This window comes from Durio zibethinus, chromosome 1, assembly GCF_047325235.1.
Source record: "Durio zibethinus cultivar Kanyao isolate XHJ-2024 chromosome 1, ASM4732523v1, whole genome shotgun sequence".
NCBI classification, from domain to species: Eukaryota; Viridiplantae; Streptophyta; class Magnoliopsida; order Malvales; family Malvaceae; genus Durio; species Durio zibethinus.
In genome coordinates this window covers 2,749,018-2,775,403 of record NC_143162.1, presented here as the reverse complement: position 1 = coordinate 2,775,403, position 26,386 = coordinate 2,749,018, and the positions used below count along the sequence as shown (strand labels likewise).

Genomic DNA, 26,386 nt, shown 5'->3' with positions numbered 1-26,386 from the left:
ATTCATTCATTTGCCTCGTTTCATTAATTGCTTGAAACAACACCTAAGTGAGTACATGAAAGTTGTTTAAGCATTTATATTTCTTTTAATTAATCAATATATATGGTTATGCTTTTAATTATTTCTTTTTCATCCCATGATCAATTATCTCTTCTAAATATTGCTTATATTTCTCTGTGAAAATAACTTAAAATTAGCAAATTATAAGAGTTAAATGAGGCATTGACTTAGCGCAAGAAGGAGGCTTTGAAAATTTAAAATCTGAGGTTCAAGTTTTGTTGTGTATGTGTTTAGTTTAATTTTATATTGAATTTGAAATTATAAAATAGTTTATTTGTTTGATAATTTAATGATTTCTTATAAAATATTATATTTATTTAGGATTATAATTTTTGCATTTGTAATTTAAAAAAATAAGTAATTTGTACGAGACAATCTTGGAAAACATTTTAAAGAAATTGTTAATTAACCATCTAGATTTTACTAATTACTAGAAAAGATTTCAACTAATTTTCATAAATCGATCAGTATTGTACTATATATCAGCTCAATATAATATTAAATAAAAAAGAATACAAATTAAGAATGATAAAGCTAGATATATAATTTGGAAATGGTCTCAATCCTTCAACTTTAACAATAAGCTAATATGTCAGCAAAAAAAAAAAAAAAGTTATGAATGTAGAGAAAAATTAAGCATTTTCCAGAGACAAAAATGTAAGCCCTAAAGACCCAGGTGCACAAAGTTGGCAGCAAGCCAGCGTTGAATGACCCATGTCGGCTTCTGCGGAGGTCAGCGCTCATTCTTTTTAATGTTACGACGGTAAAACCATGGTTCGTGCATCAATTAAACGAGCCAGGGCTGGGGCCTAGGGTCCCCAGAGACCAACTCCAGTCTTTAATCAAAATTAAAAGGAAAAAGGAAAAGGTATCATCCTTTTTCAGGCTTTCAGATTCATGCACGCAATTTCAGCGTTTGAACGGTCTTAAAATGCCACTAATCTTATACGTTTTCTAATTTTACTGCTCTTCCATCTTTTATCACCACAATTTTTTTACATGAAATCATCATAAATTAAATTTTAATTATTAAAATTAAAAGTTTAACACTCTACTTGTGTAGTTAACTTACCACTAAAATTTTAAAACAAGGGCTTTAGCAATTCAACATTTTGCATTTGATTTTTTTTTTCTCATCTGTAGAAAATATTATACTTATTTAGTTTCCGGATGCATGCATTTTCAATTTCTTTCATTTGAACATATATATTAAAATTTCAAAATTTACATTCTGCCTTTGTTTTAAAAGTATATATTTATATATTGTCATGTTTCTTTGATAATTAGTTGTATGACTATCTAGAAACTACTGGTTTTGAGTTTACCAATCTAGTTTAGCAATGAATTATGAAGCTTCTATTAGCTCAAAGCTAAGCTAATTAAATTATATATAGATGAAATGTTCAGTTTGCTTTACTGGTTTTTTTAATCTTCATTTAATAGAAAAAATAGTTGAGTTTAATAATTAATTTGTTGTTCATTGCACACAAAAAAAAAAGTTATTCAAATGCATAACTTTTAAAAATTATATATAAAATCAAATTTTAAATTTTTGAAGAGTACTGTATTTGTATTCAAATGCATTTTGTATTGTTTTAACTTCTTGAAAAAAGTTAAGTAATAATAAAAATAATAATAATAATAATCAAAGTCTAATATTTTGATTATTACTTTCATTGACATCGTAAAACAATACATATTAATATATAGTCATTTAAAAAAAATAAAAGGTTAAGGCTTCCGTTGACTTTGATTCCCTATATCCAACGGTCCTACGTACTTAATGAGTGAGAGGCTCCCTCAAATTAATTATCTTCAATCACAAAACAAAATAGTTTAGCACCATTTTAATGATAATAGTACTTAATATATACAGCCTCGAAATTATGTCAATTGTCAAATATTAATTACTTAGGGTATATTAAAAAAATTTCAAAATCTTAATTGAGAAATTATTTCATCTATTGTTAGTATTAAACTTTATAAGTAAAATTAATAGGATGATATGTATTTTTTATAATATATTAAAAAAAAAAAAAATTAAAAAATTTAAACACGTGACAATTTCTTAATATCATTTGTAAAATTACAAAAGTAAAATTAATAGGATGATATATATATTAAAAAATAAAAAACAAATTAAAAAAATTAAATATGAGATCAATAATCTTTTAATCTCGTTTATGAAATTATAAAATTTAATTATAAATGTATATATTATAATTAATTTACAATCACTCAATGATCAATTAATATATTAGAATATAACTAAACAATCAACTCAATCAAATTTACACATAATGATATTTGAATTTAAAACAAGATTTGAAAACTTTTTTTTTTGCTTCTAAACCAACTAATAATATTTTAATGCCAATATTTTCCATACACTTTTATATTATTAATAGGTATATATATTTATAATTATTATTTTATTTGAATTTGCTAAAAATTAATTTCTAATCATTAATTTTTTATCTTAATTAAAAGTTCAATAATTTACCAATATCACACGGCCGTTAGACGCTTTATAATTAAATTTGATCATGAAATTGCTGACAATTTACCTTATAGTATTTATTACTTTTTCAACCAAAATAATTTGACAATAACAACAATATATCATGTGTGGTAAAACTCAAAACCCAGCTAATACTGCAGCATGACACAACTTGCACATGGTTAAGACTACCATAGCAGACCATCACCGTCCGACGACTTTTCCGATTCATGTAATCGACAATCGACCATGTCTCATCAACTCTCACATCATTTGATTAATTGAACCTTACGCCGTCGACCTGACGCTAAATCTGCAACCTTCATGATTAATAAATTAAGTACGATAATTAAGACAATAATTAAAGAAACCCTAGCTACATACATGCTATACCATTTTGAATATTCAGCATTTTCTGGAAATTAAATTTATTTATTGTTTTTCCAAGCAATGACAATAATTAAAGAAACCCTAGCTACATACATGCTATACCATTTTGACTATTCAGCATCTGGAAATTAAATTTATTTATTGCTTTTCAAAGCAATGATTTCATCAAATGGAATTTGTGGACTCTAATTTACTCCTCCAGAAATTTGTCAACTGGAATATGATTGCGAGAGTTGGCTTTTGTTTTTGTTGGATCTTGGGCGGTGGCACCAGGAATTTGTCAATTCCAATGGACTGTACATTTTATAAGGGTATTAGTTGAAAACTTCGGATTCTTGATAAGCTATATATTTGAATTATTATTGATAAGAATGAGCTAGAGAATTTTGAATTCGATGCCTGCTTTTGAATTTTTCAATTTTGAATTTATATATAATCTAGATAGTCCAAAAAGAAAAACTTTATGTTGTCAAAGAAAAATCATCTCATTTACTATTGATCAAAGTTTTTAAATTTCATTATTAACAAAGTAATACGAATTTTTTAATTTTAACAAAAAATAAAAATTAATTAAAAAATAACTTTTTAATTTTACTTATGAAATTAAGAAATTCATTAATAATTCATGTAGTTGATAATATTTGCAATATTTAAGTGAACTTTAGCGTGTTGCAGCCTTTATCATCTCGAGAATTGATTCCTTGCTTACCCATTATTTCTAATTTCTATATATCTTTTTACTCATAATTTTGAGCTACATAATGATAAAAATTTTGTACTTTCCAACCTCATAAACCCTCATCCTTCCTGCTTTAGAATTGGAATCCAAGGCTTTCCCATATAGAGTTTTATGTTCTAGCTGTTAATTATTAGGTTGTCTGGTTGAAAGTAAATATAGATATATTCAAATATTATTAAATTGAAGTTGAAATTTCTACTTAATTAATCAAATATAAATTCAATTAATTAATTATAGATACAACGAAAGGGTCAAGTTGGAATTGCAAATTAAATGCTACAATATATACACAGAGGTTTTGGTACCTTGACTTGGTTTAATGAGTGAATAGCATTTATCAGCTTGTTCCTATCAGAAAAAGGAAAAAAAAAAAAAAAAAGAAAAGGAAAAAGAAACATTTATCAGCAAGTTGTGAAGGAGTTACTAACAACTGATCTTAATGATCCAATTAGTCTGGCATTTCTCTATTTCATTTCTTAAACAATAAAATTAAGATGCTAAACTATATATATTTATATATATATATATAAACATTAACCAGTTTAGGGCCCAATAATCAACTTTAATATGTGGTATTTAAACTAAAAAAAATGTCTAATAAAGAACCTTAATTTTTAATTTTTGTATCAATTTATATTATTACCGAACACCATTAACAAAAATTGATGAGATAACAATTAGCAATAAAAAATTGACACATGCATAAATATTATACACGTAGATGATATTTGATTATCATGTGATATTAATATGATTGTCATATGTTATGAAAATTTTTAAAAATTCAAAAATAAAAATAAATTTTTTTACAAATTTTCAGAAAATAAATAAAAAAAGAAAACGAAAGATTATGTGTTTGTAATTCAATAAAAAAGTTAAAATCTGGAATTTTTTAAAAGAAATTCAAAATCTAATTTTTTAAAAAATAAATTTTGAAAAAAAATGAAAATTAAAATTTAAAAAAAAAAGAAAAAGAAAGAGAATTGGGTATACAGAGGAAGGGGGAGGAAAAAAGAGGAAGAGAGAGAGAGAGAAGAGGAGGAGATCGGCATCAGCCAACCAATCCAGGATGGATGGAGGGCAATCTGCCTCGAACTAGGCAAATCAGCCTCGATCCACCTGGAGTCGGCTGACCGATGCCGGCAAGAACCCCTCCTCCTCCCCGCTTTCTTTGTCCTCCTTCCCCTTATCTATCCCAAATTATTTTTGTATTTCAAAAATAAAAAATTCAAATTTTTATTTTTAATTAAAAAATAAAAATTCTATGTGGGCAGACACGTGTATCTACATGGCAACCATGTACTTACCGTGCATTTTTATTTATGAAATATATATATTTTTTGAATACCTGTCATATTTTAATTGGATAAAGGTTAAGCCGATTTTTTATTTTTCTTATAATATTAGGGATTGAGGTAACTTGATAAACGGGTCACAATTTTAGAAATCTGATTAGATATTTTTTAGTTCATGTATCACTTTGGATATTCTTTTAATAATTCGAGAACCATAGAAGACATTATCCCTACCCAAAAAAATGTTACATGCATATTGGTTTATCCTTATAGATTGTGCTAATTAGCTGCCCTTAACAAATATATACCTTTCATAGATAAAAAAAAAATTTTTTTTGCACTTTTAGAATGATATTCTTAGTGTGAAATACTATTAACTACTGAATTGAAGTGCATGCTATTATTTTCTTGAACAATGAACTGTAGGTTAATTTAAGGCCATGGTTTTTGTACTGAGCCTAATATTTCTTGAAACTCTGAACTGTGTAGTACCTGTTTGTAAATGGAGTAAAACATAAGCTGCCCCTTCGTCAATCTGCTGCTAATTATATTAAATCTTTGAACTCATACTTTTTTTTTCATATACTGATATTATTACATCTCAAATCTTTTGATTCTATACATAAATATTAGAAGAAAAACAAGCAAAAGTAGGGGGAAAAAGAAACAGTGATAATGGCAGAGGCTAGTGCGCACATGAATTCCCTCAAGTCCTGGTGAAACTATCGTCATTAGACAAGTCAAATGGACTCCAATTACCAAACAATAGATTTGGATCGTGAGTTTCAGGTCCTAGAACTGGCTCTTGTGTTGCTTGCAAGGCATGACTCATGGTGGAATGAGAATTCGACCACAGTATTTCTTGAGACGATAAATCATCATCTGGCAATGGTGGCAATGCATAGTTACTTGTTTCCTGACCTGTACAATGTTGAACTCTATCCTGATACTTGTAAATTGATTCTAATCCAGAATAGTATATCTGATCATTGTTGCTCAACTGATTTTCTGTGGACAAATTAGAGCGAGTGAGGCACCCGATGAGACCATTTTCTTCTGGTTGCTGAGTACTTGAATCGATATTTGTGTTCGATAAACTTGAAAACTCCAGAGATGGATCAAACTCACTAGGCAACTCTGGCACTTCAATACCAGACTTGTTTTCTGGTTGTTGATTATTCAAGAAGTTTGCATAAACGAGTGCCAGATCGATATGAGAGCCATCAGAGTCAGCAGAGGCACTTACTTGATTACCATAGGAATGCCTAATTGAGTCAGTTGGAACTACTCCACATGACAAACTCTTTGAGGGGACACCATCGTTTGGTAGCCTTAAAGACTTGCCTCTTCTGTTTTTCCGGCAGCCACCTCCAACCGGAACTTTCCTAAGTGACCCTCCTTTAGTCCAATATCTTCTACAGCCTTTGCAGAAGTACCTTGGTTGTGTTAAGCTATAATTGTTGTAATAACAGAATTTAGTATTCGAAGAACCACACCTTGGACAAGTTGGTGATATCTCCACACCAGGCTTCCATCCTTTCTCCATAACCAATTGCCTTGAGCCTTCATCAAGAAAGCTAGCACGCAGATGCACAATCCCTCTTTCTCTCTCTCTCTCTCATGGGGAGTAGGAGAGAGAGGGGGTTCAATTATTGAAGAAAACCAATCAATTTCAGGAGAGCTATAAGGGGAAATGGAAATGTGTCTGCTAACAAACACGTGACTGGAGTTGATAGGTTGGTTTGAGGGCACATGAATGCTCATGGGGCCTTGGAAACGAGCGTGCAGCCATGCACATGAGAATGAGTTAGGCAAGTTGGGGTTACGGTGCCGTTAAGAATGACAGATGGTGTGTACTAATCCCGTAGGCTAATACAGTGTGTCGGTGTTTGTCACACGTGGCACGACGCCATAGACGATAATGATGGAGGTATAGGAAGCAAATGCCTCGAGAGGCACGATCAGGTTTTCTTCCAGCAGCAGACAACCTAGATATGAAAAATAAATAAGCTGTAAATGACAACTCCACTTATTCCAGATTCAGAGATGTTAATGTCCTTTTACGCAATATCTCCCCTGGTGAAAAGGGATTCAGAGTTTGAACAGATTATAAAAACAGATGCACACGGGCAATGCACATGGCTGGTGTTTCTTGAAGAAGGAATGTCTCTTTGGTCGGCGTAGATTGGTAACTTTAACAGAGGATCTCTGGGATCATGTGTTTCTTGGATCATGTACTTTTTGAAGATTTCATGAATGTGAATGTCATCAAAATGTTGAAGAAAATGAAGACACGTTTCTGAACACATATCTCTAAGCAGTTCCTGATTCTGAAAACAAGCATGGATTCCTGATAAGGAGCTAAATATATCGTTAGACATGAAAATCAAAAGCACAAAAAAAGATATATGATGAAACAAACTGCAAATTTTATAATGCATTTGCTGTTTGAGAGATAGAGAAAAAAAAAAAAAGAAAAAGAAACAGTCTGATTTCTACTCTACTTTTTTTCTTTTTCTGAATTTGGAAAGAAGGGTTCGTCCTTTTATTCTGAAAGAAAAAGTAAGAGAAAGAAATCAGAGAAAAAAAATACTAATTATTGTTAGCAGAGTAAAATGTTCATTAGTCATAGTTTCTACTGTGTTGACTTGACTGGTCTATGCTCTTGACCAAGTCAAAATGGCTTAAGAGTCTTTGCTTTCACAAAAGCCATGGTTGGTAGTAACTACTAATCTGTTTCATACTCGAAGTTTATCATTAATTTGCGGAGGAAATGAGTAGAAAAGGAAAATAAGGTAACTAGATTATAACAATTATTGTTGTACAACTTGTGATCAGTTTGATATTTAATAATTTTAAGTTCGAGATTCAAAATGCGGGGATTCAACTTATTTTAATCCAAAGATTAAAAAAAAAAATGTTTATTCTTTTTTTTTTTCCTCAATTTTCTTTTAAGTTTTGCATATAATCAAAATTTTCTAAATCAAACACATTCTCAAACATAATATATTAAAATTTTGCTTCAGAATCTACATATTAAAGCAGGATAAGTGTGGAATATGCAAATTCACCAGAAAAGAACACATCAAATTCCAAAGATTGCAAGAGAAGAGCCTTTTGCTTATTACTACTAGCAGCTAGAAATGTGCCTAAAAAGCTGTAGGGCTGGCATTATGTACAACAATAAGGTTGAACTCAAAATCAGCAAATAATTCTTCCACCACCTCTGCTACAATTCCTCTTTAATGACTGATCTATCTTCCATTGATGCATGGCTTCAACCTTGGTAAAAAACCATTTCGGTTGAACTTTTCGAAAACTAACGTATAAGATAACCATTCCGAATACCATTCCACATCCATACTCCATTAACAATGCTTTCCACCAAAATCTATCTTCAGTTTGTTTAGCAGGAAAGACTCGCTTTTCAGATTTTGGTCCATTTTCGTCCCTCAAGTTTGATGGTGGAAGAGTTGGATCCTCCAATTTGAAGAGTGGACTATGCAAACGTGGATTTCCCAAGTAGGACTCTTTTTCGAATGTGGCTAATTGCCCGATACCGGGAATTCTGCCAGCAATGAGGGGGTTGAATGAAATGTTGAACTTGCTAAGCTCATTCAAGTTATTGAAGTTGGTTGGAAATGTGCCTGAAAAGTTGTTGTGTGACAAATCAAGATTCTGTAAGCATTTCATATTCTCAATTTCCATTGGAATTTGTCCAGAAAATTTGTTCCTGGAGATGTTTAGGACTAAAAGTGGCAATTGTCCAATCTCTGTAGGCAGTGCTCCATTGAATTCATTGTACCCCAAATGCAACACACTTAAATGCTGCATCTTACCAATATCTGAAGGAACCTCCCCTGAGAGTTGATTCCCACTAAGTTGAAGATAACCTGAGACTAGATTTTCCCGCACCGGTGAACCTCGAACACAAACTTGGAAAAAGCCACATCCTTTAAGTAACCGATCCCATATGCTTCTGCAAATCTTCCTGGTAAGAATTGTATACACAAAACCAAAAGGTGAGTAATCTGTAGTTAGCAACCTCTTCGCCACCAAGCACTCGCTGGGACCAACAATCATCTGGTCACTCTGCTGATTTGATTCAAATGTTGGAGTAGCATTTCTTCCCATATTTGTTAACTCAGGAGGGAATCTTCCGGAAAGTTGGTTGTTTGCAAGGTTTAGCCATAATAAGCTTGAGCAGTACCCAAGCTCACGTGGGATTTCACCAGTTAGTGAGTTGTTTGCCAGCATTAACCACAGGAGAGATTTCAAGTTTCCAAGGGCAGGCGGGATCGATCCGGTGAGCCTATTGAAGGAGAGATCAAGGGCTTGTAGTTGTGACAATTCTCCATACTCCGGTGGTATAGCACCAGTGAATTGATTGTAGCCTAAGATTAAGAACTTCAAATTTAGCATTTGAGAGATTTTAGCTGGTAACGGTCCAGAAAATTTGTTGTAGCTTAGGTCTAGTCGAGAAATGTTTTTTAGCTTGTGAATCCCAGAAGAATGCAACCCATTTGTGTATGAATTCCCCTGAAGTACAAGAGATTTCAACTGTCTGAATCTCCCGAAAATCTCTTGTACCTGTCCACCAAAATTGTTCTTGCTCAAATCCAGAAAGGCCAATTTCTTCAGATTCAAAAGAGATTCTGGAATCATTCTCGAAAAACGGTTGTCCCCCAATAGTAAACCTTCAAGGGTCGAAATTGATCCCAGCTCTGATGGAATTGGCCCTGTAAAATTGTTTCCCCACAGATTGAGGATAACCAAATTCTTGCAATTCGAAATCTCCCCCGGAAATTCACCATGGAATTTGTTTTCTGATAAATCCAGACCTCGGAGAGTACAATTCTTCGAAAAAGTTGATGATGGAACTGGCCCTGTGACATAGTTTTCAGAAACTGAAAACTCCACTAGCCTTGCAAACCCTGTCCAGACGTTACCAGTAAACTTGTTGGAGCTCAAGTCCAGATACTGCAGATTCCAGCACCCATCAAAGTACTTGTCAATTCTACCCACGAAATTATTCCTTGAAAGGTTTGCAACAACTAGTCGGTTGCAAATTGCTGGGAAACTCAGCTTAACCTCCCCAAGAAATCGATTAGTGGACAAATCAAGCTTCCCTAAGCTGGTCAATCCTGTCAGCTTCAGCTCACCTCCTAGAATATTATGTGATAGGTTAAGGTACAGAAGGTTGTGGCATCTGTTCAGATCATCAGGAATCACTGAACTTAGCGTGTTTCGTGAGAGATCAAGATGTTGAAGTGCAGTTAAGGCTGAGAAGTTCTTGAATATTTTGCCAGAGATCTTGCTTTCAGAGAGGTCTATACCATTGACTCTTGCCCCGTCCGGAGAGCAGAAGATTCCATGCCAGTCACATGGATTTGAGCTCCTTTGATTCCATTCTGAGTATCTTCCTCGATTTACTCGATTTTGTTTTTCCAGAAAAGATTTCAGATTCAGCAAGACTTCTTTGTCTCTGTCTAGAGAACTTGTTGAGACAGCAGTAGCAGCTGCAAATCCAATAAACTAGTACAACATAAGTGAATCATCCAACTTTAAACAAATCAAAATATAATCTCATTAAACTATATTTGTTTCAAAATAACATTAGCTAACACTATCAATCATGGAGAAGACAACAAAAAGAAAAGGTTTGAAGGAAATATTTTTCAGAAGGCACCAACTGGTACAAAAAAATTCAAGATTTAAAATTAAGGCCTAAAGCACCAAGAAGAATTGAATATGACCAACAAGTGATAGAACAAAACTAAGTAACTAAATATATTTATAACAAACATAAAGAGAAAAAAGAATACAATTAAAAAAATAATGAATGGTATTAAACCTGTAATCAGGATTAAGAATGGAATAACTGTGGAACACCATGAGTTAGCTTTGTCTTCTAACATGGTCTTGTTTTTGTTGTTCCTGTCTGAAAATTTGGGCTTCTAGCAACGAGTTCTTTAGACAGCAAACAATCTACAGAAACATGTAAATCGAGACTAAAACTAGTCTGGGTTTTTCTCCAAATTTTTTCTGAAAAATTATCGGAAATAGAAAGTAATTTCGATTACTAAAAATTGTCAAGTTAGCAGAGCCAAAAGTCAGTTAGTCGTAATAAATACGTTGCTTTTATTCCAGCTTGTTGACCGGTTCATGCTCTTGACTTGAGTTAAATAAAACCACCTCAAATGGTAAAGGCATAAACGCGTCTTCGACATCTAACCAAAATAGAATTAATTGAATGCCCCCATAAAGGGTTCAATTGGTTCAAGTGTTTGTGTTTCAAGGCTTGGTTTTTCCAAATTTCGTCTATTGATGAATTTCAACTTTGAGACATTTTAATTTCATGATCTATAGTTAGCTGTAGAGTATTAATATGGAAGCTAGAACATTGCATTTGATTTGAATCTAGATTTTCAAAAGTTACACTACAATCTGAGCAACACATGACAGGGTTGGCAACGGTAGCTATTTGTAGACTGACAGTACAGCATATATATACACAGGAAGAAACTGTCGGGTTGGCTAGAAGTAGAAGCATATAAGGAAACTAGGGGTGGAAAATTTTCCCCTACTCATGAATAAAATCGAAAAGTATAGAAAAAAGGATACAAATTAACAATAGTACATGGAAAAGAATGTATCAAACTGATTACAAAAATTTGTAGGAAAGGCATAATCAGGCAACAGCATTTGAATCTTGAAAACATTGCTACTATGGTTGTGCCTTGAGAGATGTACTTGGGAAGTGTTGGACCAGTGATTACGGGTCAGGAGTATGATACAGTAGAAGCATCCACACAATCCGCTATCATGTTGCTACAGCTGTCCTAATTTTTCCTGTTAGAACATTAGAAGCAACCATGTTTAGAGTATTATAACAGCAATATTTAACCATGTAGAGTAATGTATGTATACATCAATGTTGGTGTGCATATATGTAAGCAAGCCATAAAATGTTAGAACTAACTTGCAAGCAACAAACCATCAAAGAGAAGATGCAGTAAAATATAGACAAGTGGAATTGCTCCTCAGCAGAGCAAGTTAAAATTCTGAAACTTTGCCTTCCACACGTTGATCAGAGTTGTTAACCCAACATTAAATCCCATTGAGGTTGCCGCAAATAAACAGTAAAAGGCATAGGAACTAGACCTGAAGCATGTGCATTAACTTTGGATGCTCCTCCAATAGCTGGCAAAGTTTCTCTCGATCACTCAACAAAGACTGCATTAATAAGGAGTAAAGATAATTATGATATGGAAAATATCAAGCAGATGGGTTCCTTCTTCATGGGGTAATACTTAACACAGCACATACCTTAATAGCTTCTGGAGACTGGAAGTACTCATGCAAGGACATTCCAGAATCTTGATGCTGCTGGGATGCACCACCTGCTTGCTGTAGAGCTTGGGGTTGCACAAGCTCGACTTGCAGCTGTTGTTGTGCTGGTGAAAACTCTGGCTGCTGGGACTGATAATAAGGATTAACAGAAGAAACATGAGCTTGTTGCAGCATTTGTAATGACTGCATTTGCATCTGAACAGGGGTTTGCAAAGACACCCCTTGGTCTAACTGCTGGGAAGATTGAACGGATGGCCTAAGATGTTGAGTTGGCTGCAACGGTCGTTGAAGCTGCTGCAACTGAACAAGAGAATGTATTGACTGAATAGACGACTGAGGTATAGAGGGATTCTGCAAGATGCTAGGAGGGTTCTCACCCTGCTGCTGTGCAGGAGTGCTTCCATAAGGTGTAACCGGGATTGAAGCAGGCCTGTTAAAAACTAAGGATGGCATCAGTGGTGGAGGTGGATAAGAAGTCAAACCAGCAGCTGAAGCAGGAAGTCGAGCATCAATAGTAGGTCCAATAGAGCTGTGAGGAAGTTCAGTTTTCCCCATACCAGTAGGATTGTAAACTGATGGTTGGGATATAGAAGCATTTAAGGAAGCTAAGTTATATTGGCTAGATGCAAATGGAGGTGGTGTTGAAGGAAGAGGTGGGGGAGGCCTAGAAGTTCCACTAGGCGAAGACATAGAGGTTCGCATAAACTTGGAATCTGACACAGAAAGGGAAGATTGCAACAATGAAGGACTGCCACTAGCTGCAGACAAATAATCGGATTGGATCTGCTAGAAAGAAAGTCAAACATTTAGAAAGTATAACTGTATAAGTAAACATGAGCAATAAATTATCTAAACCAGAAAGTATGTCAGTTTTGATGCCTAAGTTTTAATGCCTATGTCAGGCATAAAAGCTACAAATGAGTACTACTAGTAAGAGAGCTTACTGGTGAAATTGTTGATGGAGGAGGCATTGGAGGTAAAGGTGGCTGATTTGGAAGAACTTTGCGCTCGTATAATCCTCGAGATCCAGCTGCCACAGGAATGTTACTAACATACTGGGGGCTGCTCTTTGGATAGAAGTTTTGTGGAGTTACCCTTGAATCTGCTGGCAACTGCAATGATGTTGTAGGTGTACTATAAACTGGAGCAGAGAACCCTGAACTATTTGCCCCAGCTGCAGAATCAAAACCACTGCAGTTCTTAATCAAAATAGCATTTTTTGATTCATCGAATTGCTCAAAATATTTCTTATCTGAAGAAATACTAGATTCTCGAGTTAAAGGCATTTCAGGATGTGAAACTGACATCCTTGAAGAAAACTCACTTTGGGCATTCTCATCAACATTAGCTGCTAAAGGCGTAGCCATGTGAGAAAATTGACTATTTCCATTAACATCACTTTCAGTCTCTTCAACAACAGAGTGCGGAGAACTTTGCTCAACTATTACAGGAGCAGGCTGCTGCAGATTATCATCTGGCTGAGGGAAGGGCAACTGATCATCAGTTTCAGATTCCTCACCATCAAACACTATATCAATTCCCTGAAGATCGTCATCAAGATCAGTTTTCAGCTGCTTAGACTTGTTCAGTTTTTCATTATCTGTTCCATTTATAGGAGCTGCATTCATAGATTGTGACACTGCCTCAGCCCCTGATGCAGCAGGATTTTGACGTTCCCTCTGTCTGGCCATAAATTCATCCACATGAATAGAAGGAGGCCTCCCCCCAGAAGATCCTACTCGCTGAACAGCTATAACATTAGAATTAGCAACACCATCGACACTCCTTTCTCTTGCAACATAGTCATCCACATGCATAGATGGAGGCCTACTCGTATTAGGTTTCCGCTGTCGAAAAGTATCCCTTCGTGTAGCACCAGAAGGGGCTGTAGATGGACCCAATCCCCGTGAAAATGTAGTTGGATTTGTTATCTCAACTACTGAATTGTCTCCTCTGGCACGCCTATTTGAGCTGTCAGCTGGTTGCAGTTTTCTTCTTGAAGGAAGAGCTGTCTGCAACAATCTATCAGGTAAAGTTTCTGGCAATTCCCATGAAAACTCGTCTTCAAATCCTTGTAAGTAAAGGTTGTCATCTGCCTTTTCACCCATGCCTTGTCCGAAGTGATGAATTCTTGAAGGATCTTGAAAATTGTTTAGAGGAAAAGAAACACTTTCATGGAGAATGGTATCGTCCACCTTAACAGCAGCAGTAGAATTTTGGAACAATAACAACAATGATTTCACAGACTCTGAAACCTGTGCATCAGTGATAAGTTCAGGTTTCAAACTCAAATCAGGGGAAACAAAAGCATGCAAGTACACCTAGTTATACCTGACACATGGTGACATGCATATCCGATGGAGATTGATAGTCATCATCACTAATCCTTGAACTTAACAGAGTAGAGAATTCCTCGATACAGTTTATGTTCTCTTCTGGAAAGCCACGTAACCCAGCCATATCATCAGGAAGCCCAAAAAGGAATTTCAATGCAACAACAGCATTCATGTTTAAACTGATGAGAGCAAACCATAAGTTAGCCACAAACACTCTTCAAATGAATAGAGCAAAGAAACTAATATGCAGACATATAAATCCAAACATGAATCAAGCTTAACATATTACAAAGCCTTTGTGCATTTAGCTAGAAAAAGCTAGATTACATTTGGGTTTTGATTTGGTAATGTATATTATAATATCTTTTTTTGTTTTGGTTTCCCAAAGTTTCTTTTTTCTTTTTTCCAATCCCAGCACATGCATTTGGTGAGAAACAATAAGTAGTGTTTTGCTTTCCGCTCTCTTCTTTAATTTGATGGAAAATAGTGAAACATGTTTGAATCATTCTCAGTTTCCTGTCATTATTAGAGCTGCATTTTCTAAAATTCGTTTTCTATTTTAATCACCAAAAGAGTTTTGCACGAGTTCTCTATTTTCATTAAAAAAAATGGAAAACAATATTTTCAAAACACAAACACATCATCATCTTCCTGAAAAACAAACAGCAGCCATGAGATTATGTTATCAAGTTTAAGATGGTCTAAAACAATAAAATGACAGGTCCTACTAACAAAACAATATTAAACACTATCATCTAAAGCTAGTTACTTTAACTTGTTAAGACCAATAGAATCTTTGAATTACATGACAAGAATTGCCAACATAATAATGAGATTGTTTTGTTCATTACCAAAATCTGATTAAATAGTTATAGAATAACCGAAACTCATAATTCCAACCTACCACCCCTGGCTTTTTTTTTTTTTTTACACTGAACATATGGGAAAAGCAGAACATGATTACCTGTCTTTTAAGTTAAACGTATGTGGAAAACTGAATATGCCTACCATGTTTTAGCTTAGGCATGAGAACAAGCAAAGTTATTTATGAGAGACAAAATCAGCCTACTGTAAGTACACAAATGCAGCAACATTATGAAAGAGGCCAGTGATAGATGTGCATATCTCACCTATTCCCATCCATGCAAAAGCACAAAGAACCTAAAGACAATGCATTAACAGCATCAATTGTATAAGTTGATAAACAATCTTTTGAATCAACAGATCTCAACAACTTTGTCCAGCAACATAGCAAGGGGGGAGAGTTTCTCCATTCAGATTCATTCAGAAAATGAAAATTTCCATTCTTTTCATGTCCTCTCTCTGATTCAAGTTCCCCACGAGTAGAATTGCCACTATATCGCAAAGCAGACATCAATGCACTACGCCCTTCAGTGCAAGAACCCAAGTCTTTAAAAGCTGTAAGGCAAGACACTAATTCTTTTCCAACCGGTAGGACCTGAGAAAAAATAGCATTTCCATTACAAGATTAGCTATCAGTAGAACCTACACTGGTTCTTGTCCCTCATAAGTGAACAGTATATTCTATGTAAAGGTTTCTTAATTATTCCAATTACCTGACAAAACTTCAAGAGCTGATTTATAAATACTGAACAATCTTTGGGGCTCAAACTGTCAAAATTGTGCCTAGTAGACCACAATGAATTTAAGTAAAAACATTATTAAGCATTAAACATCATGTACAATTCGCATTTCAAATTGAGAGAGAGAGAGAGAGAGAGAGAGAGAAAAGAGAGAATGTCAATAAAAGTAACCAACTCACGTATCATGTCTCCCATTATATTGGGAAAATGTTCGAGAACTACATAGTAGTGAGAGAGATTGAAAAACTGGGATGCACCAACTAATCAAAGCAAACCCATATTTAGCATAATCTCTAGAATCTGAAATCTGCCTCCCATCTGAATCAATAGAATCAAAACAACTCTCTAACACTCTAGTTAGAATCTGAGGAAAACCCTCTCCTAGCAACAGCGCCTGATATAGGAAGAAAGGCACCATAAGTACAATAAATTGCAAATCAGGCGGGTGAAATAAAAAAAAAAAAAATCCACGAACCTTGGCATATGGATGCTCCAGTAAGCTAGCAAGAAAATCAAGGAACCTATAAATCTGCAGAGATGAGGGAAAAGGAAATTATTTAGTATAACAGTCTAAACTAAAAAAACCACAAAAAGGTAATTTGGGCAAAAAACTTAGAAGTTATCACCTTGTAAGCATCCATGTCGGATAGAGAAGATAAGTCAGAAATGTGATCATGTATCCATGATAATATAGGCCGCAGAAGTTTACAAGCATGTTCAGATTTTTGGCAAGCAATGCGAATTATAAAAACTCGAAGCATGTCTTGTATGACTACCAAAGCCTGCTTCAAAGTGATATATTAGTAGAGGCACATGATACAAAGCAATTTTACCAAAATAGAATAGCTAGCCTTCCACCATCCTTTCTTCATTCCTGCAATACCAGAAATTTCAGAGGATAACAAAACCAAAATAGCATGTTGATGAAAGAACACATACTGAGATGGCATAATGTTGGATAATCTGGGCAATTTTGTCGAGCTGTGGTGTCAATTGGTTGAGCAACTTCTCAAGGTGACCATGCTCCAGATACCAATCAACCTGTCTCTCCTTATGAGGTCCCAATAAAGTCCCAATAGCCAATGACCTAAGGGCACTCAACAAGGGCATCCCGTTCTTCCAAAGCCAGACACGTTCTTCAGGAAATAGATCATTCTTGTAATGTAAAAGGAGAAAGTAAAAAACTAGTTAATGCTGCAGTTGAAGCCAATCTCCAATGGAGCAAAAACATGTTTTTAGTTGAGAGAAGGGTCTTCTGTTCTAATAACAGAAAAATGCTATTGAAAAAAAAGGCAAACAGAGTAAGAACGGTATTTGAATTTGAGATTCATAGTTTTCCATGTTGACATGCACCAAACATAATAGAAGGAAAATATCAAGCAATCATGGTGAAAAAATGAGTTCCTTAATAATCACCAACAAAGGCATGATAGATGCAATAAAAAAACATTAACTTGTTCAATGTTTCTTGATATGAATAACTGCCACAATAGTAATGAGACTAAGGTGCTATTAGGATTAAAGAAAATTGGAGAACTGAAATACCAAAAGACAAAGTAAACTGCAGGTCTCCTTTGGACCCAAGGCCAGTGATGAAGTAGTTTGAACACTGGCAAGAATTGAGTGGAAGAGGCCAGGAGTCCAACCATATACTGGCCAATAAGCAAGAGCTGATGCAACAAGTTGGCAGACAGCTTCAAAACCAAGGGCAGAATCAGGATAGGGAGAGGATAAATCAGCTGCACAAGCTGCAAGCTTTGGGCTGCAACACAGCAATACACTTAGTGCATTTCACTCCATAAAATGAGCATAGTATGGTAAAAGCTTCCATAGAAAAACAGTTAAATATTAATTACCTTACTTCTCGATGCAATCGTAACAATGCATTCATCAGTTTTGTATTCCTGTGCTGTTCCTTAGCTTCCTATAAGTAGAGGACAAGACAACTCAATTCTCAAATTTGGAAGATGGTGTAGGTTAAAATGGGTTAACTACATCCACAAATGCAGTAAACTATCAACTGAGCACAAAGAGTTTGATCTTACGGGCATTGATATGTAATTAACCTTAAAAGAAGAATCACCATAATCATGCATGTCCTTCACAACTAATGCCCCATGTCCTTTCTCAATTAGGAGGAAGAATCAATGCTAACAACAAAAATGGTAGCAATCTTCTCTGAAAGTTTCCAACAGCATTAATTCTATCCTCCACTTGCAACTATTCCTAACTAAACAAGGTGGGTAGCATAGAATCTTCAATCTCACCATAAATCCACTAAACTTTTCATGATGCTTTTTGCAAAAAGAAAAATATCGTCGTTATTGGATCAAAAGATCATTCATTAGAATACAATCTGACTAAGAAGCAGCAAACCTGTAATTTCTGCAAAAGAGTGATCAGCAATACAAGAGAAGGAACCAAAAGATCAACCAAACACTGTTCACGATTGCGTTCCAGCAATAAATCAGATGTAGAATTGCATTCATTACCCTCGTCAACAAGATAATCTGTTCAAGGCAATATAAAACGATGTTGTAAAGCAAGGATGCTAAAAATACAGAAAATACTTGAAAGACTTGAACCACATTGGACAGACTCTGGAGAAACAAATCTTGATTGAACCCATATTTGCCCAATGGATCCAATCTTCTCATGGTAAAACTTCATATGGGTAATGGCCCAGCATTCAGAGCGAGTTGAAGCATATGATTGCCTGTTTGTTTAAATGCTGTTAATGAAAAAAGTAATTCACTATTCTTAACAATAGGTCCTGGAGACTTCATCATGCTATTGCTCTAGGTTTACATACAACTACATCGATCTTAGTAAAAGGTGCTTTATATGTGTGCAGGTTCAAGTTAATGCAGGATAAAAAGGATTTTGGTTATAGTTTTCCTTGCGATGTTTCGGGATGAGGTGGTGTATAAAGCAACATAATTTTAACAAGGTCAACAAGCAAGTCATATAATAGACATGCCACAAATGATGATAACATAGGGGCAAAAATCTGCAACAATAGAGCCCAATAAACCTTTATCCTATCAAGATTGTTTGAAAGCTTTGGGTGTCCTTGAGAGAGAGAGGTTTGACACAAGGAATAAGCCTAAAAAACTAAGGGAATGGAGAAAAAGTTTTACCAACTCACCCCTTATTATTAGATAATGAACATTTCAATGCTGATTAAATTTATAATGCAGTCCTAGTGTTCTCATATTAACATTTAACTATATAAATATAAATTATAAAAACATCAGTTTCCATTTATATACTACAATATAATTAAATCAGCAAGAAACCCACTCGACAACCAATACTCATTAACTTACCATAGCTATTTGAGGACCTCTCAAGCATGAAGCTACAATTGACAAGAACCATGTAGATAACTGCGATGGCACCTTCATCATACAAAGTAGTAGCAACAGTCTACAACAAAAAACTACACATAATGAGTCAAATCAATTTAGTTTTAAATTAGACACTAAAGTAGAAAATTGCATACCGGATTCTCTGAAATGAATGCCAAAATTCGAAATGCAGTTGTCAGCTGGGCTATAGCAGAGTCACGGAGGTTATCACCATCAAAAGACTTTAAAGAGATAATGCTTGCAAGATTCTCCATGACATTAATGTCAGAAGCATTAGAAGATTCTCCAGCAACATTATCAACAACATCTGTGAAATCAGAAACTAGAATGTTGGTTGAGGTAAGATGAGCATCTCCTCCAGAAGCCAGCACAGCAGCATATCTTAGAAGACCAATAGCCCCATTTTTATGATAAACTAAACCACCATCAATCCACTCCAACAACCGTGTAGGACCATCTTTCCTATTGGACCCAGGGGAAGAAGAATGTAAAGCTTTATGAAGTTCCATGGCATGTCCAATCCAAGAGGACAGAGAGGTTGCAGTTGAATCAGTAACAATGACTTCAACAATCTCAGCAGCTGAGTGTAAAATTGCAAGATTAAGTGGTGAACCACCTGCATATCCAGAATGTTGCAAATATAAGCCCATGTATTAAGCAAGTAAATAAGAAACTTTTCAACTAATTTAACCTAACCGCAGAATAATAACAGTACCGCTATTCTTGATGGCAGGTTCTGATTCCTTGACCGAATGCAAAGCTTCAATCAGAATTGACACCACCTGTCAAAGAAAGGGAAAATAAGAGCATTGAAATGAATAAATGCTGGTTAGTCCATTTTATTCTGTTAATAATAAATCAGAAGTATCAAACAGAACCCAAATTTCTGCACACTGTAGATAATATTAACTATAGAGTATATTAACTATAGAGAATATTTGTCAATACCTCTGGAAAGAAACTCAGGGCCAATAAAGCCTGGCATCCGCAATCAGACCTGCCAAATATAAAACAAGTTTCAGTCAGAACCATCAATATTGTAGTTCAAGTCCAAAGTTCAAGAAATTGATCAAACAATTCACCTAGCTAGACCACACAGCTCCCATAATACCCATAAAAATTCTTCAGACTGAGGAGTTGATGAAAGCAAACGATCTATGGCGTTAACCTACAATAAAATATAAAAAAAAAGTCATACGTAGTCACACATTGATAGTGAAATTTTAAAAAAATAAATAAAAGAGAAAAAGATTATCAATACTCATATCAACCAAGAAAAGGAACTAACCACCCTCAAATGTGTCTCAACAATGATTCCAACTTCCAGTGGACTGCAAGTAAATCCTTTAGATATTAAAACAGATGCATACCGAAGAGGAACACAATCTTCCTTATTCATAGCATCAGCACCCTTCAGGGCATGAATTAGTGTAGCAGTAAGTTCAGGCTGATGTAGGAGGAAAACCAAGCCTGAAACAGAAGTAACACAGCATCAATCACAACCATCATTGAGCTTGATAACACAATGTGATCTTGGAAGCAGGGTAATTAACAAAACCTGAGCGACAAAAAAGAAGGGAGAGAATTATGGATCCAATGGATGACACAATCTCCATAGAAATGTCCACAATATCTTCAGCTTCAGAATGCAAAATAGTTGTTGACAACAGTGCAGCTGATAAAGGAAGAAATCCTCTGTCCTGCTTCCAATGAGACAGTTTCAATATTAATAATAGAGCCACTAAAATTTGATCAAGACCCACCCAACTCACCCAAAATGAAAATGGAAAAGAATAGATCACTTGCAGAGTAGCACTACGCCATCCATAACAACCAAAGATAAAAAACACTCCATGTATCAGCTCAATAACCAGAAATGCAAAAAAGCTAAGTTGGGATTTCAAGAGGGAATCCCATGGAAAACCAATAGCAACTAACAAAAAAAAAAAAGGGCTAAGGTCACTGCTCCTTCATCACAAAGATGTCTTTAACTCTAATAGTATCTGCACCAAACATGGCATGCAATAAATATTATCATATTCTACTTTTGATATTGCATAAGCCAAACATCAGATAGGATAAGATTGTCCACTTTCTAACCTTATCATATCCACTTCATCATCTTGCATACCAAATATAAAGTAAAAGAAATAAAATAATGATGCAAAGACAAATTGCGTGAAGGTTGCATTCATTACTTAAATCATAACACTTCTGAAAGATAGATAAACAAAGCATTTGTCTCAAAACAGATCATCTGCTATAAGCAGAAATCAAATATGCAAAAGCAACAAGCATAATATGAAACACTCAAAAAGTGCAAAAGAGCTAACTGAGCAATCTACCTTAAGAAGTGTCAGCAAATGCAAGTCAATTTCCCAATCTGAAAAGCAACAATTTGATGAAGCAATCAACCCACTGGTTGCTTTGTATGATACTAATCCATCAGTTTGACGAAGAATCAAAAATCTGCTTGCGTGGGCCACTGGAGATGGATCTTCAATTGGGCCATTTGAATTTATCAAATGCTGCATTAATGTTGTGAACATGACAATAATTACATTTAGAGTAACTACCACATATTTCACAAACAACAGGAAAAAAGAAGTGCAGTTGAAAGATTGACAACCGACCAGGAGCTTTTTAAGTAGTGATCCAACATCCATGAGCTTGTTTGAAGCAATGCTTGTCCCTTTAGCAGTAGCAGACAGGCCACCCAGTATGGGTATGACTTCACACTGGTAAAGAATAAAATTACAAGGAAGTAATGTTAAGATTGTCTCAGATATAAACAATTGCACAAGCAAAAATGCACAACCATCTTAAAAGCATACCTCATATCTCGAAACAACTTCATAAAATCTAAGTCGATGAAGGACATAAGTTGCTAGAGAAGCAACATCATGTTGTGGTTTTTGCAGTAACAACTTCAACAAGTGACTATATCCATCACTAGTGCCGGAAGGGATATTTTCATCCTCACGAGGCCACCAACCTAGAAATCCCTCACATCCAACAGAATGCCGTGTAGCCTGCTCAATAACTCCAAGTAGCAACAATTTAATGGCGGTAGATTTCTGCATCTCATGATCAAAAAGATATGCAAGCTGATCCATACCACCACAGTTAACAAAGTAAAAGCAGCTCTCCTTACTGGAGCACAAGAAAAGAGCCACATTCAACCCCAAGATGACATTCTTACTCTGTAAATCGAGATAGCATATCAAATATGGATGAGCTTTCATTTTATCCTGAAGTAATTTTCTATCTTTAAATTCAAGAAGGAATGCCAATAGATGATATAACAAGTATAGCAGCCTCTATTTGAATTACCTCTGAGAGCTGGTGATGTCCAAAACTAGAGGAGCTCCTATTGAAATCGAAGTATGGTGATAACATCTCCACCAACTGTTTGGAAGAAGCCAAATCAGCATCAGACTCCATAAAGCTGAATTCTGTCAATGATTCAGAGGATCCATTCGCAGCTTTACATTGAAGAGCCTCATAGAGCTCAAGGAGCTCTTTTCTGGCCTCACTAATACCATGGTCCAACTCGTTAAAATCTTTGTTTCTTCCTGACATAAGATGCTTCTGATTGATTACATTAGAATCTAAGTTTATGAGAGAAGAAGCAGCTAACGCTACAGCACTGACAACTTTATCTACTGCATAACCAAGGTTTGACAATTCCAAAATTTTCAACATTAGCTGTAGTAATTGCTTAACCTCTATGGATATATCTAGTGTGACTACTGGTAAAGATAAAACATTCAGAGAAGATAAAGATTCCTCAAATGTCCGATTAAATGTGCATAATGGAAGAGGTAGGTCTTCAAGCTTTCCGTCAGTAGAGCTAACAAGATTAGTTAGAGAGCTATCATCAAATTCAATGTTGAACTGGCCCAAATCCTCTGCTGTATTTCCATATATGACCAAGCTTAGACTCCGGTAGCTACCTCTTACAACCAGATGATTGGTTACAACTGCCTGCAGAAAATAACCATACAATTTTAAAGAAAATTCAGTGTTGGCATATAGCTTTCACAATATAAAGGCACACCAAGATGCATAGCTAGGAAGCTTAAAAATTTTTCATTTTGTTAACAAAGGAGAGGTAACTGCAAATAGGAGACGCGAAGATAACCTGTACTGAGCATATCCAGGATTGACCATATGCAATGAATATTTCCAGGATCACTACCATATACTAAAGATGTTAAATGTTCTTTATGGCCTCAACAACTGTTAAATTGCATTATGCATCAATCAAATTGCTGATGCTAGCAAATTAAAAAAAGATTTTTTAATTCATTCTTTCTTAAAACGTTTTATTTTCATCAATCAAGCTATAGCTGTACATAAATACATGTATATGGAGACACTTGTCTTCTTACATAAACCAAGGTATAAGTGAGACAGCATAAACTGAAAACAAAATGAAATTCAGAATTCAAAAATCCCAATGGTCAAAATGTAGAATCACCTCCACTTCAAGCACATTTGATGAAGAATGAGAATACAGAAAAGGCTGACAGAGGCGCCTAAATTTCGTCTCTCCCTCGCACTGAACAAACACCTCCAAAGCAAATGAAGGAGGTGAAGTGGCCCTGTAAAATTACAGCATAAAAAATCAGGATTTCCAATACTTCGACCTCAATACTCCAAACATTGAGCAGCTCAATAGCCAAATTTATGAAATTGCACCAATTAAAATAAGGTATACCTCTTCTACTAGCATGTCGCTAATCCCTAACATCAGAATACATGCTAAAACTTTTTATCAATGTCTCATAATAACAAAACTATACTGGAATAACATATTTGTGATACAATAATTACTGTTTCTAATCAACAAATTCTCAGATTTTGAATCTGTCATTTAATTAATTCAAAACTTCACATCTACCACGTCAAACAAGATATCTGATGCAAGTTATGTAAGACTTTAATTCTAAAGCTCCTTTGATAGGAAGGCAAAGGGAAAGAAGAAAAATTCCCAGGAAAAAGGAGAAGATGAGAGAGAAACAATGCCACTCGTTGGCCGAGAGAAATTGGACAAAAGCAGAAAACGAAGATCTGATATCTTTCCATGCCCATAAAACAATATTCTTCAATAAATGGCATTGTTTCCCTCTCAATTAACCTCTCCGTACCATAACCATTCTTTCCCTTCCTGTTCTTTCCCTCCAACCAAACGTAATCTAAGTGCCAAATTCAAATCTCAACTACATCATGCCAACAAAACAAAGTACTATATTTTGCAAGACGGATATGCCAATCTTATTCCTAATTCTTATCATCTAATGACCCATAAGTCAATTATATCACACGAAGAACACAAAACCATAACATTGCCATTATCATGCAAGGGAACATTTCTCATGAGAAAATTAATTGTAAATACAGTAGTAAGCTCAACATACCCAACAAGTGTTACCGCTTGAGAGGCGGAGGACGCATTCTGTTCGAGGAACTCACACGCAGTTATAACAACTGGTTCAGCAAACAATACCTAAAAAATAAAAATTTAAATACAACAAATTAAAATAAAAACAAACCAAAAACTATAAATTAATTTAAAAAAAAAAAAGAAAATGTAATGCTCCATTCAATCAATAAACAAAAACCGATTAATAATTCAATAAAAACCTGAATTAACACTAAAAATATTGACTTTTTAATTCTTCCTTGCTAACCCAATTCATAAAAATTATATGTTAAAATGTCGAGAAAAAAGAAAGAAACAATTCACACCAAAAAATAGAGTTACCTCGTCGACGTATTCGTCCAAGTGAGCGTGAACGAAAGTCTGAGAAAATAGAACACATGGCTCGGGTCGACCCATATTGTTTTGGGTTTTAGTTTGTGGATCTTCAGGTCGGATTAATGGGGGACATGAAAATTTGAGGCAAGTTTCTGGATTTGGATTTCTTTAGGGCTTTTAGGGTTTCTTTTCTAATTCCGCCGCCGGCTCGAGTGTTCAGTTGTGTTTGGAGCGGCTTTCTGTTTTAGTTTTGTTACGAAACGGAACTTGAACCAGAAAGGGAAGCGGAGTTAAAAGAGGTTTTAGTTGACATTTTAATCAAATCTCCTAATTTTACCCTAACCTTTAAATTTATTCAATTTAGTCATATTATATGCTACAGAAAATTATGTAAATAAAATATCTTATTGAAAAATTAATTTTCAAAGTATAAGATTATAATTCTTATCAAAGTAGGAGATTATCAGGAAGTTGAATGTAAAGTTTATACTTAATAAACAATTTCTGTACTAGAATTTCACAAAACAAGTTTAGGAAGCAATTACATTTTCTTACATTATAATAATAAAATTTTTTAATATTCAATAAGTTTATATAATCATTTTTAAGAGATAATATTAAATATATTTAATATTTAAATCTCAATACTTGTAATTTCTTTTTTATGCCTAAATTACAACCTTTGTTGATCAAAAAAATTTATTTATTGTATTATTAAATAAAAATGTTACAATTGTTAACTCTAAACTCTTTTACTGTTTAGTAAGTGCCAAATTTAAAATCCAAAATTCCCATTCATCTGAGAATCATTAAATCTCTTCTCATGTTGATCTTTTTTTTTTTAATTTCCTTCTTTCTCTATGCATACTAGCAATCCTACATAGAATTTGATAGTTTAATTATTTTTGCAAATTTTACTTGAAAATTATGGCATGAATTATTTTTCTCTTTGCCTGCGGCTAACTTGAAAAAAA

General features: G+C 34.6%; 3 protein-coding genes across 9 annotated transcripts; all 3 read right to left on the bottom strand.

Moving 5' to 3' along the window:
* Nucleotides 1-5,510: 5,510 nt before the first annotated feature.
* LOC111310938 (dof zinc finger protein DOF3.5-like) lies at nt 5,511-7,443 on the bottom strand. Its single transcript, XM_022910311.2, has one exon. It carries the CDS (start codon nt 6,528-6,530, stop codon nt 5,691-5,693), a length of 840 nt encoding a protein of 279 aa, XP_022766046.2. The 5' UTR covers nt 6,531-7,443; the 3' UTR covers nt 5,511-5,690.
* A 730-nt stretch (nt 7,444-8,173) lies between these two features.
* LOC111311651 (putative LRR receptor-like serine/threonine-protein kinase At1g74360) lies at nt 8,174-11,083 on the bottom strand. The gene is made up of 2 exons (XM_022911214.2): nt 10,839-11,083; nt 8,174-10,503 (listed from the first exon to the last, which is right to left on the bottom strand). The coding sequence occupies exons 1-2, from the start codon at nt 10,900-10,902 to the stop codon at nt 8,186-8,188; spliced, it is 2,382 nt and encodes a 793-aa protein (XP_022766949.2). The 5' UTR covers nt 10,903-11,083; the 3' UTR covers nt 8,174-8,185.
* A 455-nt stretch (nt 11,084-11,538) lies between these two features.
* Nucleotides 11,539-25,669, bottom strand: EMB2016 (mRNA methyltransferase EMB2016). 7 transcript variants are annotated; one of them, XM_089758735.1, is made up of 30 exons: nt 25,419-25,669; nt 25,072-25,160; nt 24,132-24,255; nt 22,982-23,635; nt 22,767-22,851; nt 22,483-22,680; nt 22,282-22,386; nt 21,994-22,176; nt 21,207-21,348; nt 20,937-21,118; nt 20,731-20,816; nt 20,597-20,645; nt 20,364-20,430; nt 19,783-20,264; nt 19,607-19,706; nt 18,654-18,787; nt 18,134-18,201; nt 17,823-18,039; nt 17,217-17,432; nt 16,904-17,059; nt 16,753-16,806; nt 16,457-16,671; nt 16,251-16,320; nt 15,804-16,132; nt 14,669-14,852; nt 13,662-14,592; nt 13,282-13,511; nt 12,314-13,120; nt 12,149-12,220; nt 11,539-11,836 (listed from the first exon to the last, which is right to left on the bottom strand). In XM_089758735.1, exons 5-30 carry the CDS (start codon nt 22,824-22,826, stop codon nt 11,816-11,818), a joined length of 5,358 nt encoding a protein of 1,785 aa, XP_089614861.1. In that variant the 5' UTR covers nt 22,827-22,851; nt 22,982-23,635; nt 24,132-24,255; nt 25,072-25,160; nt 25,419-25,669; the 3' UTR covers nt 11,539-11,815. The 7 variants fall into 7 exon arrangements, with proteins under 7 accessions (XP_089614861.1, XP_089614850.1, XP_022766948.2 ...); XM_089758724.1 differs by having other exon boundaries at nt 12,314-13,123; nt 22,483-22,851; XM_022911213.2 differs by having other exon boundaries at nt 22,483-22,851.
* Nucleotides 25,670-26,386: the final 717 nt, after the last annotated feature.

Bases quoted from the DNA above. Each gene is read 5' to 3' on its own strand.
- LOC111310938 (XM_022910311.2), bottom strand. From the start codon at position 6,530: ATGGAGAAAGGATGGAAGCCTGGTGTGGAGATATCACCAACTTGTCCA.
- LOC111311651 (XM_022911214.2), bottom strand. From the start codon at position 10,902: ATGTTAGAAGACAAAGCTAACTCATGGTGTTCCACAGTTATTCCATTC. The intron at 10,504-10,838 runs GTTTAATACCAT...TTGGATTTGCAG, and splicing joins ATTCTTAATCCTGATTACAG to CTGCTACTGCTGTCTCAACA.
- EMB2016 (XM_089758717.1), bottom strand. From the start codon at position 25,493: ATGGGTCGACCCGAGCCATGTGTTCTATTTTCTCAGACTTTCGTTCAC. The intron at 22,387-22,482 runs GTATGCTTTTAA...ATTCTTTACCAG, and splicing joins AAGTTGTTTCGAGATATGAG to TGTGAAGTCATACCCATACT. The intron at 18,202-18,653 runs GTTTGCTGCTTC...CTCTACTTATAG, and splicing joins CTCTTTTGCAGAAATTACAG to GAAGCTAAGGAACAGCACAG.